Source organism: Haliotis cracherodii, unplaced genomic scaffold (genome assembly GCF_022045235.1).
Source record: "Haliotis cracherodii isolate W230 unplaced genomic scaffold, xgHalCrac1.p SCAF_8, whole genome shotgun sequence".
In the NCBI taxonomy this organism is placed as follows: Eukaryota; Metazoa; Mollusca; class Gastropoda; order Lepetellida; family Haliotidae; genus Haliotis; species Haliotis cracherodii.
In genome coordinates, this window is record NW_027266341.1 from 40,064,585 (window position 1) to 40,086,078 (window position 21,494).

The window sequence follows — 21,494 nt, forward strand, 5'->3', positions numbered from 1 at the left end:
TACTGCACCAGGGAAGGGGAAGCTTCACACACTTGTAAAACAGGGATAGGACAATGGTCGGGATGTGATGAAGTAGTCAGAGCAGTGGTGTGCTTGGCTGACACAGTGTCATTACAAGGTTAGATCTGGGCAAAACCAATGCCATAACTAAACTATAATAAAAACAAAACAAAACACTTAATAAAAATGTTTCATAAATTTACAATTGAAAGAAAACTAAATATTGCATTGCATTAATTCACATTTCAAGAATATTTAGCAATAACTTGATGAATGACTCTCATCGGTTTGCATTTGTCGGACAGATGTTGAACAACGATTCCCTAAAGAAAATTATGTGTCGAATGACCATGACCTTGGAACGAGAACAAACATCAAAACAATTGCTAAACTTAACTTTCATAAAAGGTGGATAAATTTGAATTGTTTTATATAAGGGTAAAACTAAACCTTTCATGGTTGACTTCATGTCCTTCAGATCTGCCTTATCTTTATATCTAATCCTGAAGAACCATGCATTTGACAATCATGTTTTAGTACATGTATACAACCTTATACTTTGCACAAAGGCCGTTATTAGTGATTCTTCACCTAATTCAGCAATTTGCTTCAAGGATTTGCATTGAATTAATACCTCCAAATAATCCACTCCCATTTCACAAAGCAATTGTAATGCTATGACTCTTGTAACTACCATCACCTCAACATGGACTAATGTCAGTCATAGCTCTTACAATACCTTTGTGAAACAGGGATCTGGTTTTGAATTAAATGACAGGTACACTATTTGTTATTCTCAAAACTGCTTGTCTGTGGATGGGGGCTAACATCAGTTAGTTTCTACTGTTGTTTTCTCTACAGTTTGAAAATGCTAAAAGTTAAGGTGCAAGTTTTGGTCAGCTGAGCTAAACGGGGTGATACCTTGAGACTGTTGTGATTCTGTGTCACAGTGCTCTAATCTCCACCTCGAGTTGCCGCCACGCATCTTCTTAGAGTCTGGAACATAACAATCAAGGTGTTGTATCTTAGTGTGACAAGAATCTTGTAGATGTAGTGAGTAAATATTTGTGTTCGTGATATCAGTATACCTGTACGTCTAAACACGTTATCATTGTACATGTCATGGTGCATGCCTATGCAAGTGATATCAGTATACCGGAAGGTTTAAACATGTGTTATCAGAGTACATGTCATGACGTGTGTCTATGCAAGTGATATCAGTACACCGGAAGGTCTAAACATGTGTTATCAGTGTATGTGTCATGACGTGTGTCTATGCAAGTGATATCAGTATACTGGAAGGTCTAAACATGTTATCAGTGTACATGTCATGGTGCGTACCTATGCAAGTGATATCAGTATACCGGAAGGTCTAAACATGTGTTATCAGTGTACATGTCATGACGTGTGTCTATGCAAGTGATATCAGTATACTGGAAGGTCTAAACATGTTATCAGTGTACATGTCATGGTGCGTACCTATGCAAGTGATATCAGTACACCGGAAGGTCTAAACATGTGTTATCAGTGTACATGTCATGACGTGTGTCTATGCAAGTGATATCAGTATACTGGAAGGTCTAAACATGTTATCAGTGTACATGTCATGGTGCGTACCTATGCAAGTGATATCAGTATACCAGAAGGTTTAAACATGTGTTATCAGTGTACATGTCATGACGTGTGTCTATGCAAGTTATATCAGTATACCGGAAGGTTTAAACATGTGTTATCAGTGTACATGTCATGGTGCGTACCTATGCAAGTGATATCAGAATACCGGTAGGTCGAAACATGTGTTATCAGTGTATGTGTCACTGTGCGTACCTATGCAAGTGATTTCAGTATACCGGAAGGTTTAAACATGTGTTATCAGTGTACATGTCATGGTGTGTAACTATGCAAGTGATATCAGAATACCGGTAGGTCGAAACATGTGTTATCAGTGTACATGTCATGATGTGTGTTTATGCAAGTGATATCAGTATACCAGTAGAACGAAACATGTGTTATCAGTGTACATGTCATGGTGCGTGCCTATGCAAGTGATAGCAGTACACTGGTAGGTCGAAACGTGTTATCAGTGTACATGTCATGGTGCGTACCTATGCAAGTGATATCAGTATACCAGTAGGTCGAAACATGTGTTATCAGTGTACATGTCATGGTGCGTGCCTATGCAAGTGATATCAGTACACTGGTAGGTCGAAACATGTGTTTTCAGTGTACATGTCATGGTGCGTGCCTATGCAAGTGATATCAGTATACCAGTAGGTCGAAACATGTGTTATCAGTGTACATGTCATGACGTGTGTCTATGCAAGTTATATCAGTATACCGGAAGGTTTAAACATGTGTTATCAGTGTATGTGTTATCAGTGTACATGTCATGGTGCGTACCTATGCAAGTGATATCAGTATACCGGAAGGTTTAAACATGTGTTATCAGTGTACATGTCATGGTGCGTGCCTATGCAAGTGATATCAGTACACCGGTAGGTCGAAACATGTGTTATCATTGTACATGTCATGGTGCGTACCTATGCAAGTGATATCAGTATACTGGAAGGTTTAAACATGTGTTATCAGTGTACATGTCATGGTGCGTAACTATGCAAGTGATATCAGAATACCGGTAGGTCGAAACATGTGTTATCAGTGTACATGTCATGATGTGTGTTTATGCAAGTGATATCAGTATACCAGTAGGTCGAAACATGTGTTATCAGTGTACATGTCATGGTGCGTGCCTATGCAAGTGATATCAGTACACCGGTAGGTCGAAACGTGTTATCAGTGTACATGTCATGGTGCGTACCTATGCAAGTGATATCAGTATACCGGAAGGTTTAAACATGTGGTATCAGAGTACATGTCATGATGCGGGTTTATACAAGTGATATCAGTATACCAGTTTGTCTAAACATGTGTTATCAGAGTGCATGTGTATGATCAGATTACCTGAGGCTGTGTTGCATGGTGTTCTGCTGGCCGAGTGGTGGGGATTTCGGAGGCTCACCTCATCATCAGTCGAGTCAGTCTGGTCAAGGCAAAGAGCAACATCATGATCAGTTCCCCACAGCATGCATGAAAACAGCAGACAGTCACAAAGTCAGTGACTGAAGTCAATAGTCTCAGGTCTGATTCCAGTCAACGCACATGATATTGTGTTTGTATAAGACTAAAGAATCTACTCACATAATGCTGAGGAACAACCCATAGGTGCTATCTATTTTGATCTTTTTCACACTTGTCACTTCCAGTTTGTTTTGTTTGTGTTTAATGTCGCACCCAGCAATACTCCAACTGTATGAAAGCCAGCCTGGATATAGTAAATATTCTGTGAGTTACCATTTAAACAAGCCTTTCATCTGATCTTGACCTTTGATATGACTGGTTAATGTGTCACACGTACCTTTTCCAGGTTTCTAAAGATGTACATGATAGAATATCCCTGAAATGTCCAATGCCGCATTTTTCCAAAACAAAGTGCAATGGCTGCAGCAGCAGCAGCAGCTGGTTTGAACTTGGACATTATTTTGTAATGTTAAAACTGAAGTAGCTCTCTTGAGACCTAATGGACAGTAGTTAGAAATGGCTTTCTCATAAAAATACTACTGCAATCCCTGTCATGAATCTTTGAGTCTTTATAGTTGGTGTTTCTAAACAGTAATCACAACAAACTTCATAACAACTGCAACAAGGATTGTAGAAGGCCTTGAATCGCAACTGTCTGTCTCTTATCGAGGTACGGACAACCTTCTTGAATCTTTCACCTGGCAAAGCTTTTCGAATGAGGTAGTTTGTGCTGGAAGTGAATCAAGTGAAAACAAGTTCCTCACAGTGGAGCTCTGTGACTATTATATCTTGTTATGCACTTGCTGGGATTTACACTGCAGTAACTTCATTAATGTCAGATTTTAGAGCTCGCTACCACTTCACAGAGATCCCATGACACTCCACTTCCAATCATCCAACCAATCAAAGTGTTACTGCAAGATTGCTAAAGTCTAAAATTGTTTTTAAGTCATGCAACCTTGAAAAGGTTAACACAGGGCATTCTGAACAACAGTTTCAGGCTGTACAACTGATTCCTAAAGCTAGACATTTTATTCACTTCAGTGGGTTTAACATCTAAAATGGAAGACTTTCCATAGTCCGTGTAAAAAACTGGCATACAATCTGCAATTAATCAATAACTGCACTTGTCTCCATTAGATACTATTTTTAGAACAATTTTAGAGACTCATGAAATGGACCCACTCTGACACATAAAGTCGCATGATCATACATAACATCATTTGTTCTCCAAAACAACAAACACGAATGTACCTTAAGACGGGGACAATCCCAATATCTCTCATATGGGGCATATGGGGCATACTGTTACATGATTGGATTCAGGTGGCAGTGATAAGGTGGCAGTCCTAAGACAGCATGACCCTGACCCTTGATGTAACTGTCAACTTTATACACAGGGTCAGGTTTCATAGTTTTGATGATTTCATAGGGCTGTGGTTTCGTCGCTCGAGAAGGAAAGGTAATGTTTCTCCGTTGCAGCCAAGTAACCATGTCTCTTATAGGTTATTAGAGGTTGGAGTCTTGCTTTCTGGATCCTGCACACTATGATACGGTGCATTGTCCATGACAATGAGAGACTTGGTAGGCAAAGCAGGGACTAATTTATCTTTCACCCACTCCAGAAATACATTGCAGTTCATTTCTGTGTGGTAGTCCCTGTTGTCTTTGGCCTTGGCTCTAAAGACGAGGTCACAGTCTGGGAGAAAACCCTGACTAGCAGAACCAGCATGGAGAACTATGAGTCTTTCACCCTTTCCCATTGGTAACTTTCTACCAGACTCCTTACAGTCACCACTGGGTACCCACTGACTGCTGGCTGTGTGTGACGCATTTACCCATGTCTCATCTAAGAAGACGGGCTCATATCCTTCTTCACGTTTCTGCTTGATGGTGCGAAGGTAATGATTTCGGCTACGAAAAATTTCAGACCGTTCACACAACACAGCCCTATTTTCTCCAGTTATCTTTTTGTATTTGTAACCAAATGTATGCAACAGCTGCCAAAGTTTGTACTTTGTAACACGTAAATCATGGTCAGTTTCAAGGTGTTTCTTCAAAATTCTTAGGGACAGGTACTTATTCTCTGAGTGCAGTTTAACAATTGCACGTCTGACTTGATCCCTCTGAAAACTGTCTAATTTATCAACCTTGCGTGGTTTTGACATGTTCCCTACCTCCTTGGCCTGACTATTTGTATCGTCGACTAACAACATTTTTAAGTTTCTGCGGGGACATACCAAGAGCTTTTGAAGCTCGTTTCAAGAATTTATTAATTGCATAAAAAGGCTTTGCTCTTTATGCTTCACTTCTAAAGAAATCATACACATTCAACATCAACTGTTTAACATCTGCTGAGTAGGGCATCTTGTCATTGAATGAACACGGTCACTGTGTAGCATGTGCAGACCGTGCTTGCGCTGTTCCTTCCACCGTTTGTCCCCCTACGTGTCATGTACACATTTCTATACAAAATTACATGATAGTTTCTTAAAGAACTTCATCCGTCATGGATCTTAAATTAAACCAAATTCAGATTTTGTTGGGTACAGAGTATTAATGGTCAAGTACCGTATTGATGTTTTATACACTTTTCTGGATTTCGAGTTATTTTGCAATTCATCGTTCTCATTTGGAGTCAAACGGACTGTAGGTATAGAGAAGCTGGCATGGGTATAGAGAAGCTGTCATGGGTATAGAGAAGCTGGCATGGGTATAGAGAAGCTGGCATGGGTATAGAGAACCTGGCATGGGTATAGAGAAGCTATCATGGGTATAGAGAAGCTGTCATGGGTATAGAGAAGCTGGCATGGGTATAGAGAAGCTGGCATGGGTATAGAGAAGCTGTCATGGGTATAGAGAAGCTGTCATGGGTATAGAGAAGCTGTCATGGGTATAGAGAAGCTATCATGGGTATAGAGAAGCTGGCATGGGTATAGAGAAGCTATCATGGGTATAGAGAAGCTGGCATGGGTATAGAGAAGCTGGCATGGGTATAGAGAAGCTATCATGGGTATAGAGAAGCTGTCATGGGAATAGAGAACCTGGCATGGGTATGTCATGGGTATAGAGAAGCTGTCATGGGTATAGAGAAGCTGTCATGGGTATAGAGAAGCTGGCATGGGTATAGAGAAGCTGTCATGGGTATAGAGAAGCTGTCATGGGTATAGAGAAGCTGTCATGGGTATAGAGAAGCTGTCATGGGTATAGAGAAGCTGGCATGGGTATAGAGAAGCTGTCATGGGTATAGAGAAGCTGTCATGGGTATAGAGAAGCTGGCATGGGTATAGAGAAGCTATCATGGGTATAGAGAAGCTGGCATGGGTATAGAGAAGCTGTCATGGGTATAGAGAAGCTGGCATGGGTATAGAGAAGCTGGCATGGGTATGTCATGGGTATAGAGAAGCTGGCATGGGTATAGAGAAGCTATCATGGGTATAGAGAAGCTGTCATGGGTATAGAGAAGCTGGCATGGGTATAGAGAAGCTGGCATGGGTATAGAGAAGCTGTCATGGGTATAGAGAAGCTGTCATGGGTATAGAGAAGCTATCATGGGTATAGAGAAGCTGGCATGGGTATAGAGAAGCTATCATGGGTATAGAGAAGCTGGCATGGGTATAGAGAAGCTGGCATGGGTATAGAGAAGCTATCATGGGTATAGAGAAGCTGTCATGGGAATAGAGAACCTGGCATGGGTATGTCATGGGTATAGAGAAGCTGTCATGGGTATAGAGAAGCTGTCATGGGTATAGAGAAGCTGGCATGGGTATAGAGAACCTGGCATGGGTATAGAGAAGCTGTCATGGGTATAGAGAAGCTGGCATGGGTATAGAGAAGCTGGCATGGGTATAGAGAAGCTGGCATGGGTATAGAGAAGCTGTCATGGGTATAGAGAAGCTGTCATGGGTATAGAGAAGCTGGCATGGGTATAGAGAAGCTATCATGGGTATAGAGAAGCTGGCATGGGTATAGAGAAGCTGTCATGGGTATAGAGAAGCTGGCATGGGTATAGAGAAGCTGGCATGGGTATGTCATGGGTATAGAGAAGCTGGCATGGGTATAGAGAAGCTGTCATGGGTATAGAGAAGCTGTCATGGGTATAGAGAAGCTGGCATGGGTATAGAGAAGCTGTCATGGGTATAGAGAAGCTGTCATGGGTATAGAGAAGCTGGCATGGGTATAGAGAAGCTGGCATGGGTATAGAGAAGCTATCATGGGTATAGAGAAGCTGGCATGGGTATAGAGAAGCTGGCATGGGTATAGAGAAGCTGGCATGGGTATAGAGAAGCTGGCATGGGTATAGAGAACCTGGCATGGGTATGTCATGGGTATAGAGAAGCTGTCATGGATATAGAGAAGCTGGCATGGGTATAGAGAAGCTGTCATGGGTATAGAGAAGCTGGCATGGGTATAGAGAAGCTATCATGGGTATAGAGAAGCTGGCATGGGTATAGAGAAGCTGTCATGGGTATAGAGAAGCTGGCATAGGTATAGAGAAGCTGGCATGGGTATAGAGAAGCTGTCACTTTGGCAGCCACATAAATATGGGGACACAAACAAAACATGGTCTCTGGTCCCGATCAACTGATGCAAGTCCACTCTCCATGGAGCTTTGCGTTGGTTTGGGCTCAAGATGGTGAAAGTGTGAAAAATGTCCATATGCAAAATTTCATTGATCATAACTAATTCGCGACTAACTTTGTTAGAGCTGATTTTTCTCTTGACAGGACAATGCAAATACATTGCTCTCAGTACTTGGCATTTGAAATCAAGCAGATATCAGCATCTGTTAAAACAAGAGAGATTTTTGTCATGTGATACAAACCTCTTGATTTGATGTCGATCCTCCAGTGACAGTTCTTTTCCTGTTCCCGGAACATGGGGTGTTCTCTGGGTGGATCTTGGGTGGTCCAGACTGCTCCTGGAAAACCTCCAGCTCCCTGTTGTCCTCATCTACACAAGCAGTAGCCATTGCTGTGTGAAGCAGGTTCTTGTCAAATTCATCTACTTCTGACGAGTCAGAATGGTTCTGTGTATTCTTATTGACAATGAGAGAAAAGTAAGGAGATTGGCCTTGGAGTGATGCAGGGGGAATAGAAAGGGTTTCATCTTTGACTGTTCTTGAGCTTCCTGGTTTTGTTTGATATTGACAGTGGGAAGATTCTTTTCCAGGTGATGTACATATGGTCTTTGAGGTGTAATCATTTAGAATACTCTGAGAGAGTTCAATGCTGTCATCAGTTTCCATTACTTCTTTTGGGGGACTTCCCACCTGTGCTGATGTCATGGGACTTCCCACTTGTGCTGATGTCCTGGGACTTCTCACCTGTGCTGATTTCCCTGGACTGCTAACTAGGGATGTTTTGGGGATCTCTTTGGATCTGTCAACTAGGGCGAGAAGATTGCCAACATACATATTTAGGACATCACAATTAATCGATTAATCAGTTGATTTTTTACACATACTCTTTTGATTATCAGCAATTTATTTAGGATTCTATTGAAACTAAGTGCCCTTGGGGAAAAAAATTGGGAAGAAAAAAATAAATAATTACTTTGTTCAAAATTTGATTTTTTTAAAAGTTTATATTTTTGTAAATTCTGAGGTATTCTAACATTGCAACCAGTGGATGATTCAATTACAAATTTACCAGTTTACAGGACTGGAAGCACTTTAACAGCCGACAGATACGATAACTCGCCGGTCCTATCAGTTAACCTTGTGACACTGTCCTGATGCTCCTTAATTGGTACATGTTTATACATCCCTTGTAAAACCATTGAATTTTTCTGCGGCCTCACCTATTCTACAGAACAATATATCACCCCAGCTATCACAACTTGCATTCACACACATGTGTCGCAACCATTGAAGTTCGCTCAGTCAGTCACTCTGAAGCCTTCTTGTTCTGGACATAGTTTTAGCCCTGCCAGATGCAGAACTCTTCTCATGGACGTATCACCAACATCTTCTGTATCTCGCTTTCATTGAAATTCTTTTTACATTTAATTCCAATTTGTGAATCTTACTAACATTTATTGCAGGTCTTGGGGGCGAATATATGCCTTTGAGCAGGTCCAAATAAACCCCTGGTTATAACACGACAGTTGAATGTGGGAGAAATCCAAAAGTAATGCAGGTTGTTACAAAGTTGGTACGGCCCATCAACAGAGTTATGGTGATAACAGACCTTGGATCATTATCAGGGCGAGTTCATTTCAGTTAGATCCTGGCATGGCGCATAACGAAGTGTGGCAGCATAGACAACAGGGGAAACCAAGCTGAGATATTGGAGAATCATCTACAGTTTCAATTCAGTTCCCCGACCTTAAATGTAGGATAATAATCATATGGAAGCCTTACACACTTTAATTGTCAACAATTTCATTTTCATTCCCCGACAAGTCACCTTGAGTAGCATCTGCTGTGTTTCCTGTCAGCAAGGCCACCCAGTGCTGGGGGAAGTTAGTGTACGTCTTGATATTAGGCAGGATAAACTTCAGGTAATGGGTCCTCATAGACTCACCTGGGTGCATGGAAACCTGGAAAACATACCATTTCTACCTGGGTCATCGTGACAGACACAATCATAGTGACTGGATTGGGCAACATTGGAAACTAACATGTTCGTTATACATAATGACACGAAACTCACTACTTTGTAGGGGCTGGTTGCCTGGGGAGTACCCAACCCATGGCCACAACTATCCAGTGAGAGTGTGAGTCAGGGTTTCATGCTAAATTTAACACTCAAGACGAGCCCAAAGTGACATGGGTTTGTCAAATTTTACTACTTCAAAGACATAATGGGCAGATCTGGGATTTGACTTCCATTGATATTGCTGAATCACAGAGTAAAACGGGGAACTGACTCTCGGCCGTTGGGAAATGGATTAGTAACCTGACGTCAACGAGTCTACGTGATTTGCAGTGAGTGTGATATCTGGTGTCATCTGGTAGGATTCATGAGTTGCTGTGCCACAACTTATGGTCTGAATTGGTGAATGCCAGCTATGACTTCTATGGCAAGGTCTCTGAGATGGTGATTGGCAAAGACTGTATCTGTTTGTATGCATGCACTGAGAATGACAGCTCTCATCCAGAATGAAATAGTTGTTCTGGAGACTTCTGTGTGTTTTCCTGAATAAAGGAAAAAAGGTCTTTTAAAACCTTGTTCTTCCACTGGCGAAATCTAAGCGACTGCACCAGAAATGGAATGGCTCTGTATAGGGCGAGTTCAGTATTTGTGTCGGGGGTTGGTAACCTGCTGGGCTACAACCAACAGCCCAAAATCTTGTACGCCTTCGACGTCCTTGAGAGACATATCACGAAGATAATGACTGGCGAAAACTGTGTCAGAACTCCAAAAACATCCTTCCACGATTGTTTCAATCGAACAATTGCTGCGTTACGCCATGGTAGAGGCTATCGCCCTGATCTCGTGAGGATTCTTCACTCTCGGTGGATCCAGATTGGCGATCGAATAAGCCTGAAGGATGACTGCGCATAACCATAGAGATATGGTGTTGCAACTAACTTCAGTCGTGCACATGGAGAAACGGGCGTAGCACTTCACCCTCATTTGGCTTCCAGCAATAGTCGATATTGGTGGGATGGTGAAGGAAAGATCATGTTGGCCAGGTAGTTGATTTTTTGCAATAAAATCCCAGCACAACCCCATATGTACCACTCCGTGCGTCCCATGCTCAAAACGAATCGGGGTGATGTCGATCGCATGTAGTTCGCTCACCAATGCAAAGAGAAACACTGTTTTCTTGGTGAGGTCATAAAATGAGGATGCATGGAGGGGCTCAAAGGGGGTGTTCCTCGCAAACCTCAAAGTACCACGTTTAAGTCCCAAGCAGGTGGACGGAACCTGGCCTTCTGATCCTCAAGCCTGAATGAGTGTGATAGGGCCTGTAGCTCCGGGACCTTAGGTCATCTTGCGATTTTCCGGAACGGCCAACACTGAGTTAAGTACAATCAAGTACGTAGTAATGGTGCTACCTTTCAAGTGTCTTTGGGTATGCAGATGTCGTAGGTATTCAGCTAGGAATTGTGGTGACGCAGTGGTAGGGTCTTGACTTTTCGCCTTGCAAAAAGTTTCAAACGATCCCCACTTGTCATCGTATAAACCTGTAGTAGAGGAATGATGAGCTAACGTTTTAGCTTTTGCTGCCTGTGCCAAATAGCCCTTTGCACTTAACGCCTTTTCAAGTTGAACCAACCGTGCAGACAAAATCTGTCTGGAGTTGGATGAGACAATTTGCTGTGAGGGGGGATAAGCAGGTTGGACCACTGTGGGAGGGTTAGTGGATCGTCTACTGCTAGATTTCTGAGCTCGATGAACCATCTTCTCACCGGCCACCAGGGTGTGACCAAAGTCAAAGCAAGACTTCTGGTCTCTTGTAAACACAAACTAGATGAAATATTGAGCAATAAAATTGGCTCGACAGGTTTACATACAGTCACTTTCCTGTCACTTGCAATTGTTGACCCTTGCTTAGTAAGGTTTTTGTCTTGAGACTTCTTCCATAGCTTCTTCTCTGAACATCAGGCCAACCATTTAAGATAGTTTCGCTCAGAGTTGCCAGTTCCTCTTTAGTGCACTGCTTGATCTTTGTATAGGTTTGGGGATACTGAGATCATGTCAGCCATGTTGACTGCGTTCAGGTCGACAAAATCAGACTGATTAGATGTCAGGTAGGCTCTTGACAAGGCGTAAACCACTAACATGTCCTTGCCTTTCCTATACTTGGCAGTCTGGTCATACCACTGAAGTTTGAGAAGCATTCTTTGAAGTCTCATCAGTGCTGTGAGGAGTGGCTTCCTGCAAATGTCCTCAAGTGGTTTGTGATCATTGTACACAGTGGTTTCTTTCCCAAATATAGAGCAGTGAAACTTGGTAGCTGCATGGACGATGGATCACATCTCCTTCTCAATTTGGCGTAACTCCTCTCAGTTTCAGTCAGAGAGCGGGAAGTGAAGGCAACTGGCTTCCCCTCTTGAATCAGAACAGCTCCTAATCCGTACTGCGACGCATCGCACTGGATTTCAACAGGATTGTTCACATTGAAGTATGCCAGGACAGGTGGTGCACTGCATAACTTCTTGAGTTTCTGGAAGCTGTCTTCTTGTTCAGGGTCCCAAGAGAATAGTACATCAGACATCAGACATCAGAAGTGAACGAATGGGAAGTGAACCAAAAAGCATAGGTCCAGCCGATCTACCAGATGGAAGAACTGGAACATCTGTTGAAGGAGGGAGTGAAAGTGTGTCGTCCCCTGATTGAGTAGGCACCAAACAACTGTGACGTTGGTGGAAAGAGCGAGTTACGAAAGAGTGTACAGAAAGATCATACACCGAGAGACAGGACAAAAGGCAGGAATTTTCACCCCATGCTCAGGCGGGACTGACAAAGGGCTTGAAGGACAAGAAGGACCTCTGTTTGTATGAAAGCCAAAAGTGTGTCTGGGATCTGGATAGTCATTTGCTAAGATGACTCTGTCATTCGGTGGAGATCCCGTATCCCGTGTGTGTGTCCTGTCCGCCACATCCAAAGCATGGATGGGAAAAGTGTCCTGAAACCGAGGAATCTTGAACACCGGCAATGAAGATAACATGGCAAAATCTTCGTCAAATGCTGAGACCAGATCCTTCAGCATCTGATCCGACAGCATGGAGGGGGGCTCATTTATGTGCACCCTGGCCAGGTGATGAAGTAACGGTGGCCAAACATAGCACCAAGTTGACCAGTCCTTGTTTTAGCCCCTTTACGCTGAGCACCAGACAGGGTAACAACAAGTGCAATCTTTTCACGTCTTTTTGTAAGACACAACAGGGATTCAACCCTGGACCTTCCACTCTCTGGACAGATGCTCTTCCACTGGACCATGGATAAGGGTCCTTCATCCAGTCAGGGACTTGGTTACGGCCTAGATGAGTGTCCTTCTCAGGGGAAGATTTGTCGTACTTGGGCACAAAAGAGCCTTCAGAAGAAGCTGAGTGGAATCCCTATGATCTGCACAGTGCACATATTATTAGGGGTGCTACTCGTAAACGCAGGTATATTGTATCAAGTGTCAAAAGCACAGGGGGTGTGGTGGGTTTCTGCATCTCAGCTGTAGTAGCCTGCGTATTGAACATAGCAAGGGTAGAAGGTGTCTCTGCAGTGCTAAGCGTCTTAGGGTGTCTCAGCGCCTGCTGCGTTTGGCATAACATAGATACCCTCAGGTAATTGGAGAAGGCTTGAGGGGCGAGGGGACGGCAGAAGCAGCACTGAGATGTTGTCTAACAGGGGCCGTCCAGTCCAAACACAAAAGGTGGGGATCCCTGCTAGACTTGTTACTATGCAAGTAATACGAGGCTTAAATCTGCAATTTAAGTAAATTAAAGTAAATTACGCAAAAGAAAGTGCAAACAAACACTTAAACGCCCACATATATTATAGGCAATTTACATGAAACAATTACCAGGCAATAAACAAGAATTCAAGACGCACGGCACAAGAAAGTTACCACATAGACAATTCAAAAATGGCTAATTGGAACAACTATACACCTGATATTACTACTGAGCACAAGTGATTAATGCAATGAAAAGTGGAGACATGAAGTCACAAACCATAAACAATCACACATACAGAGATAGCAATAACAAGCAAAGGATAATGGTAGATTTTTTTAGCTTTATTCTCAAACACGTCTAGTCGGTTTTAATGACAAGCAGTAATGTGCTCATACAAGACGTCTCCACTTCCGAACTCACGTGGCAGCTATGCAAGTGTATTTGCCACACAACTAGTTGGAACAACTTCTTCTGCAGCTGGACCTCTCACAGCTTTGACTTTCTGTCAAAAAACATGAGTAAATGCATTAAGGAATAGTGCAGGATAAGTTATATTTACACTTATCAGAGGGGTACACAAAGTATGTGATCTGGTCTACCAGCTATCAGAATAAATCTGATAACAATAATAGCATGGAGCCCTAAAACGTATTTGCAGGAAATGGTTCGGAAATTCTAAAGTGGTCAGGGCACTAAACTGTAGCCTTACCTCAAAGAGTTCCATATCTTGCCACACTTTCCTGCCATTCACCTCATTATAGCGACGTTCACGCACCAGGTAGCTCACAATCTTCCAGTCATCTTCTCTGGTGTACTTCTGCCTCCTTCAAAAACACAACAATTTAAAAAAATGGCACCTTAAAATTACTTCTCTAGACTTACTAGGAATCTGATAACATCATATCATTGTATATTTTAATATTTCTGGCACACTCGGCTGTAAAAAACATACCCCTTTACAGGTCTCTGGGTCCTGATAATATTTCTGGCAGGTGACAAGTCATCATCACTAGAGGGTACTCTCCCAGGGACACATCTGAAATTTACCATCAATATCATACAATTACACATAGAGTCTGAAACATAATATACAGACTTCGGAAAATCTAAATATTTTTTACATTTGTATACTTATCCTGCATTACCGTTTTTTCTTGAGTATAGTGCACACTTTTTTCCGAAAAAAACACAGCTGTGTAGAAGGGGGTGCGCATTATACACGAATCATGAGTTTGGATGTTTTTTTCCCCCAAGGAAAGACATTACCGTGAGCACGAAACACCGGAAATACCATGTCAACAAATCCATACTGAAGTACGCAAAATAATCATGTAATTACACTGTCTGGCTATAAAAAGTGTTCTTTGCATATCTGGACTTATGTTTGCAACTTATTTCATTAATTTTATTCAAAATTCCTTATAATATTGTTTTTATTAATTTCGGCGAAATCGTGTGTGAAGCAATCGGAAGATCTCACAACTCACCGTTATTAACAGCAACCACGGTCAGATACTGCTATTGACACCTTGAAACAAACTTTAGTTGACAGAGAATGGATACATCATAAATGACATACTTTGACTCGTTAAAAGTCATATTTGTTTTTGTTTGACGATTCTATGTCCACATGAAATTCTCGTGATCACTGATCACGGGATCACGTGCGCGTGAGCCTTGACGGTAACTGGTCATACTGGTTCCATGTAAAAAATAATACCCGGCAATAGCGATCAGCTGCTTCGCTTAGGGTTATTATTATTTTAAATATGTTTAGTAAAGGCTGCATATAATTAAGAAAATAATGGAATATATTATTCCTTATAAAAATAATAGTTTCAGATACAATTGTTGCCGATCCTTGCATTAAAAATCCTATAAAGTTATATCATTGGGTGTGTCTTGACCGAATCACCGGTCGATTCCAAGAAAACGTGTGTACAGCTGATTGCTGTTTCCGGCTTAGTTTACGAGAAAATACACAAGGTAATCTTAATCCCTAGATATAAAACAATGCCTGGCAGAACAATAAATACTATTCAAATGATAAATAAACATGTCTGGTGATTTTTTATCTCAAATTTCGAATTTGTACTGACGAAGTTTTTCTCAGCACCCGTTCGTTTGCCGGACTTCGCTGAAAGGGTACGGTGTAAATTTTTTCTGCGCATAATATTCAAATTTCTTTTTTTCCAAAATATTGAACCCGCTAGAGGGGGGTGCACATTATACATGGGTGCGCACTATACTCCAGAAAATATGGTATTCCTTAATGCATCTACTGATTATCTTAAGACAAAGAAGACAGCGCCTCGCGATGGTCCTGGGTGAAAAAAAAAGAAAAGCTGTTTCCGACTCAAGTCCACTTTTTACAGGACCACCGCCTCTGTCATGTGACAGATTGTGATGTTACATCGAATTCATATTACTGCTAGTTCCCCGAGCTACCAAAAAGAGTTTTTGAAGCGATAGTCGGGGAGGCAAGTCTGCGAAGGGTTGGATTTAGATTTTACAATTTTTTTTACTCCATTATTGCTCTAATAGAGCAGTTGCTGTGTAGAGGCATGGTCAAGGCTACCACTCATCTCATGAGGAATGTTCGCTCTTGGCGGATCAAGGATAACAATCAGATGAAATCACTTAGTGAGCGTACCGGGTACAAGGAGTTCACCTTCATCTGCTAACCCCACAATCGTAGAGAATGGAAGGAATGGTGAGGGACCAGTCGGGTTGGCCTCGAAGTTGATTTTTGGCTATGAAATCCCAGCACAACCCCTGCGTACCCTGCTCAAAACGGACACGGTAGATGTCAAATGTGTGTATCTCGCTCACCCACACCGCAGTGGCTAAAGCCAAGAGAAAATATTTTTTTCTTGGTGAGGTCATAAAATGAGTATGCGTCAAGGGGTTTGATGGGTCTCGAAGGGGGATGCTTGCAAACCTTGAAGTACCACATTCAAGTGCCTTTTGGTACGCAAGTGTATGAGGTGATTCAGCTAAGAAATGAGGTGACACTGTCGTAGGATCTTGATTCTATGCCTAACAAAATGATGCACCAGACCACAGCCCTGAGGCTGTCTGGACCTGTAAATGAGGATTCTATGAACAGGTGTAGATTTAGGGTTAACCTGGATAAGGAGATCCTCCAAAGACTTTCGACTCAATATCTTCCACCTGTTGAGATGTGTCCTTAGAGTGATGGCTGCAAGTGGATCCTGATGCCTGATGTAAGCAGCCAGATAGGATGTATTGGGCGCAGATGTAGATGGCTTCTGATTATCAAATCCTGGGCTGAAGTGAGTAGCCCTGCAACACTTACCATTGGTGAAGTGTGCATGATTGATGCAGGGCAGGTGACAGATGGTGTAAGATCTTTAGCCATGAGTCCTTCAGAGAGATTGTGAGTCATCCGCATCTTGTCTGTGTCCTTTTTTGCTACCAGAAATATGGGAGAGTAAAAGCCTGGTGTTAACGCTAGGGTGTGTACAATCTCTACAGCTCTTTTCTTCAATAAGATGTCCATGGTGGATTTTAGTAGCAGATGTTGCTTCCTTGGATAATCCCAAGATGGAGGAGATTTGGTCAACGGTGGATCTGCCTCTATGTTCAGACGGTAGCCGTAGTGTAGTACATTGAGTATGAAAGCGTCTTCCAGTATGGTTCAGTTCAGCCAGAAGAGGTCTCCCACCTACAGGGGTGTTGATGATTGGGATGACTGGGGGTGGGAGTTCCCAGTCGTGATTGTCCAATGCTTCAGTGTTTCCACCTCTTATACTCGCCCCTGCCTTGGAATTTTCCACGGCAGGACTGATAGGAGCCTTGTGGTCTGCCTCTGCCAGCCATGCCCTTTACCACGACAGGAATCCTGGTCCTGCTCCCCGAGAGCCGAGTGTCTCGGCTTGTAGTTGCCTGACCTGCCTGCTCGTTGGGATAAGCTATGAGACACATGCTCCAATGCCTTAAAGCCCCACCCTGTTGTTGTTGTTTCTTGTTTAACGCCACACTCAGCAATATTCCAGCTATATGATGGCGGTCTGTAAATAATTAAGTCTGGACCAGGCAATCCAGTAACTGATATCATGAGCATCGATCCACGCAATTGGGATCGATGACATGCATCAATCAAGTCAGTGAGTCTGACCGCCCGACCCCGTTAGGTGCCTTTTACGACAAGCATAGTTGCCCGCAAGTTGGTGTTGCAAATACATATAACTAATTATTTTTTTTTATTTGGGACTTTTCTAGTTGGAGCAACACACAATTTAAACCACGAGTCACAAGCGTGGATGCAGACAATTTGTATCTCTACATGACAATTTAAACTATGAGTTAATCCAAGTACTACAGCATCAACAAAAGTCATCAGAAGACGACAAATCCCCCCCCTTCGATACTTCGAAAGAACAAATCATGACTTACTTTAAGCCCAACTTGTTCACTGGACCTTTTTGTAAATGGCCAACTTGCAGCACTAAAAAAGTTATTACTGGTGTTTTGCCATCTGCAGTTTATGATGGAATTGGGAGCGATGTTTCGGTATAGGTTCTAACACTGTTATCAAGCAAGTGAAGTACAGATTATGGTTGACAAGTATATATACAGGATAGGAGGCAGTGTTTATATAGTTGAGTAGGTTTAAGATGCAGTTACACTGTTGTTTTTGTAATGAGTTGTGTTATTACTTAAACAATAATCAGAGAAGTAAGGGAGATCCTACTTTACTTAGAGATCAATGAGAACAGTGGTCACCATGAGGTGTACTGAGAAATACAGCACCAATCATCTGATGATCTGAGTAATAGACTGGAGTCTGGACTGCTACAGCACTGGCAGGATCAGTAAACAACAAGTCCAGTGTGGCTCCAAGACAGTGAGTTAAAGAATGAATGAGTTGTGTCAGTTTTCACTCAGTTCATAGTTGAAATCCCCAGTAACCAAGACATGTTCACATTCATGCTGCTTGGAGAGATCCTGAAGTTTCTGCAAGAAGTTAGCAAGTGAATACAACAACCGTGTCCATGACACTTTTGGAGGAACATACACACAAGCAATGCAGAACTTGCCAACAAGAAAGAAAATGTATTCAATACTGCGAGATGACGTTACATCACATAGCTGGACACTGTTCTTGAAACTTGTTGAAACATACACAGCAATACCATGTGTTGTGTCTCCTTGATAGACTTGATATCCTGGCAGGTCGCTTTCACTGTAATCATTGATGTGTGTTTCTGTGAAACCAAGCACACTGACAAACTTATCCTTCACATTTTCGAAATGAGCACTGAGGGATCGAACATTCAAGTGAGCCACCTTGAATCCATCACCATAAATGTTCTCTACAGGGAGTGTCCAGGTGAACAGTCTTTCATTCCACAATCTAGTCATCTCAGCCAATGTTATTTTGTTCACTTCAACTTTGTGTTCAGCAAAACCTTCAAGTTTTAGGCCTTTCCTTGATTTGACCCTACTGAGCATCGTATACACTTGACTAGGCTGGGCTTTAAAGTTACTTTCTTGTGTAATTGTCATGTTCCCTATCATCTGCTCAAAGGTGCTACCTTGAGACTTGTGGATTGTGAGGCCCAATGCTAAAGTTCCAGGATACCGTTTTCTTTCAACATGACAGAATATTGTACGGTTTTCAAGATCTGCTCCGGAAACAAGCACTACCGCATTTTCCGTCTAAGTCAAAGTCGTTGCCAGGGAAACTTGAAAAGTATTTTATTTTAAAATCCCAAAGTATCAAAAGGCACCAGTTCGCCACTAGACCCATCTATGTGCCAAGTTTGGTGAAGAAATATTGTATGGTTTTCAAGATCTCATCCGGAAACGAGGACTATCACCATTTTCAGTCAAAGTCAAAGTCCTTGCCATGGAAACTCGAAATTTAAAAAAAAAAAAAATCCTAAACTATCAAAAGGCACCAGTTCACAACTGGACCTATCTATGAGTAGTATAGATGATGGGGATTCTGGCTCACTTCCACTGGAGCCAAATTTATACCCAATACTGCTACTACAGAGGGAATTTTTTATGTGTAAATGATCATGCGATTCAACGATCGTCATGAGATTAAACTAAATTGTAATGAAAATATTCTCTATTTTTTTTACTACTACATATACCATTATTTTTAACAAAGTGATATTCAACATTTTTACTAAGTTCTTCGTTCATTTTACTAGGAGACCAGACTATATACTCTTCTTGGTAATTGGAAAGAAACAATTGATGACCGTATTTGGTTGGTTTGACATCACTGATATAATATATATACCCTGTGGTAATTCTCTCCATTTGATAATTTTGTCCATGAGCATAAATGTTTCGATAGCTTTTTCGAGTTCTTCCTTTGTTGGTTTGTAATTCTCCATTATTATATACTTATGTAAGCATTCTTCTAAATGTGATCTAAAGATAGTAAGCAATCTATTTTTAATCTCAAACCAGTTCTTTGGTTTTGGCACGGAATAATTGACGCGCTTGTTGTCTCCCTTGTTCTATGAACTTTTTTCTCTCGTCTTCGCTAATACCACTGGTCTTACGAGAATTGGATCGAATCTCCTGCTTCATTATGTTGTATTTGGTGAGTTCCGACAGCACTAAACAAAACTCCTCCTCGGATATCTTACAATCAGCCATTGCTGTTGAAATATGGTCGTCAATGCTGTTCAACTTTGCTTCGGCGAGTATCCGAATATTATCATGTTTTAATGCTTTCTTTTGCAACTTACGAGAAATGAATTTGATCACTATTCCTGCCAGTCCTGAGACTCTGGCTGCTATTTCCATGCCAAGTACGATAGGCGCGGCGATTATAGCTACACCGAGTCCCATGCCAGTCGTTACAAGCGCGGTGTCAACTCCGTCGAGAGCATTCATGGCTCTGCGATACTTTTTATACAATCCAAGTCTAAACTCCCTCTCCTTTTCTATTCGATGTTTTATGTCGCTTATTTGATGTAATCGAAATCCATCAACAGTATCCATCTTTTCAGATGCCTTATTGAGCACCGGATATAAACCCATAGTGTATATTATTATATCATATAATAGTCTTTAATTGGTCTTGCTTAAATGTTTTGAGAGTATACATCAACCTTATCAAATGAATATTATACGGCATGAATATCTTAGTAAGAGAAATACTACCACTTTTAATAATTTGGACCCCCTCAAGGGTTGCAACGGGTGATGCTCCAATATGAATAATACTGCAACGTTGACGCTCATGTTTCTTTAGCCATTTTATCGATTGACCTGGTAATATTTCGAAGGCATCTACCGGTGCATCTCCGAACAAGACTTCAATAATAAGCGCAGAAATATTAGGTATTGCACTCAAGTTCTGTTTAATATCATTGAATTCAGTAACTAAATTTAAACTAACACTTTTTACTGCCGGAAGACTATATAACATATGACCTGGGTTTTCTGGCAGGGGGGTGACTAACACACTTTTTCGTTTTGATGGGATATAAGCCCCGAGTACGATCCCAAGTTAACCATGGTGTAGTATTCCGTACGCTGGTGCTCACTCTGTTAAAGAAGTCAGCGATGATTTACTGAAAAGAGGTCGGCTTCTTCCGAGCTTTGCTCTCTCGAGTAACAAGTGGAGAGATGATCGTATGAACTTTAAGGGTGGTGTTGCTTTCACCGTCCAAAAGATTGGGCAACCACCTGGAAATGCTTGGAATGAATTTCTATATGATAAAACAGAAAATAATTTTACTAACCCAGGATTTGTAAGATTTAATGAATCAATAAGAACTTATGTATGGGCAATTCTCGGTGCACAATCGCAAACACGAACGTCCATTATTGGTTCTGGGACGGTGCTCGATGCACAAAAACAGTTTGTTGCAAACATGGAGGATGCTATTAATTCACCAGTTGACATACCATCTTCTATAAAGCGTTATCAAGATATATTACAGTACGCTTAATCCAAAGTAGACTTCGTTTATGCGCCTGGACTATACATGTCTCCGAGTAATATGGAACTTAAGATCGGTCAAGTGATAGGCTATAATAATAAAATTGTTATTGCTTTAGATCAGTAAAA

General features: G+C 41.7%; 1 protein-coding gene across 1 annotated transcript in view; it reads right to left on the reverse strand.

Moving 5' to 3' along the window:
- LOC139449427 (telomeric repeat-binding factor 2-interacting protein 1-like) overlaps positions 1 to 21,494 on the reverse strand; it is a 56,330-nt gene that overhangs the window by 5,625 nt on the left and 29,211 nt on the right. The window contains exons 4-9 of the mRNA XM_071230815.1: positions 14,379 to 14,462; positions 14,136 to 14,250; positions 9,489 to 9,621; positions 7,904 to 8,466; positions 2,962 to 3,040; positions 922 to 996 (exon numbers count right to left, since the gene is read on the reverse strand). Coding sequence (XP_071086916.1) covers positions 922 to 996; positions 2,962 to 3,040; positions 7,904 to 8,466; positions 9,489 to 9,621; positions 14,136 to 14,250; positions 14,379 to 14,462 — 1,049 coding nt within the window. The remainder of the gene's footprint in view (positions 1 to 921; positions 997 to 2,961; positions 3,041 to 7,903; positions 8,467 to 9,488; positions 9,622 to 14,135; positions 14,251 to 14,378; positions 14,463 to 21,494) is intronic.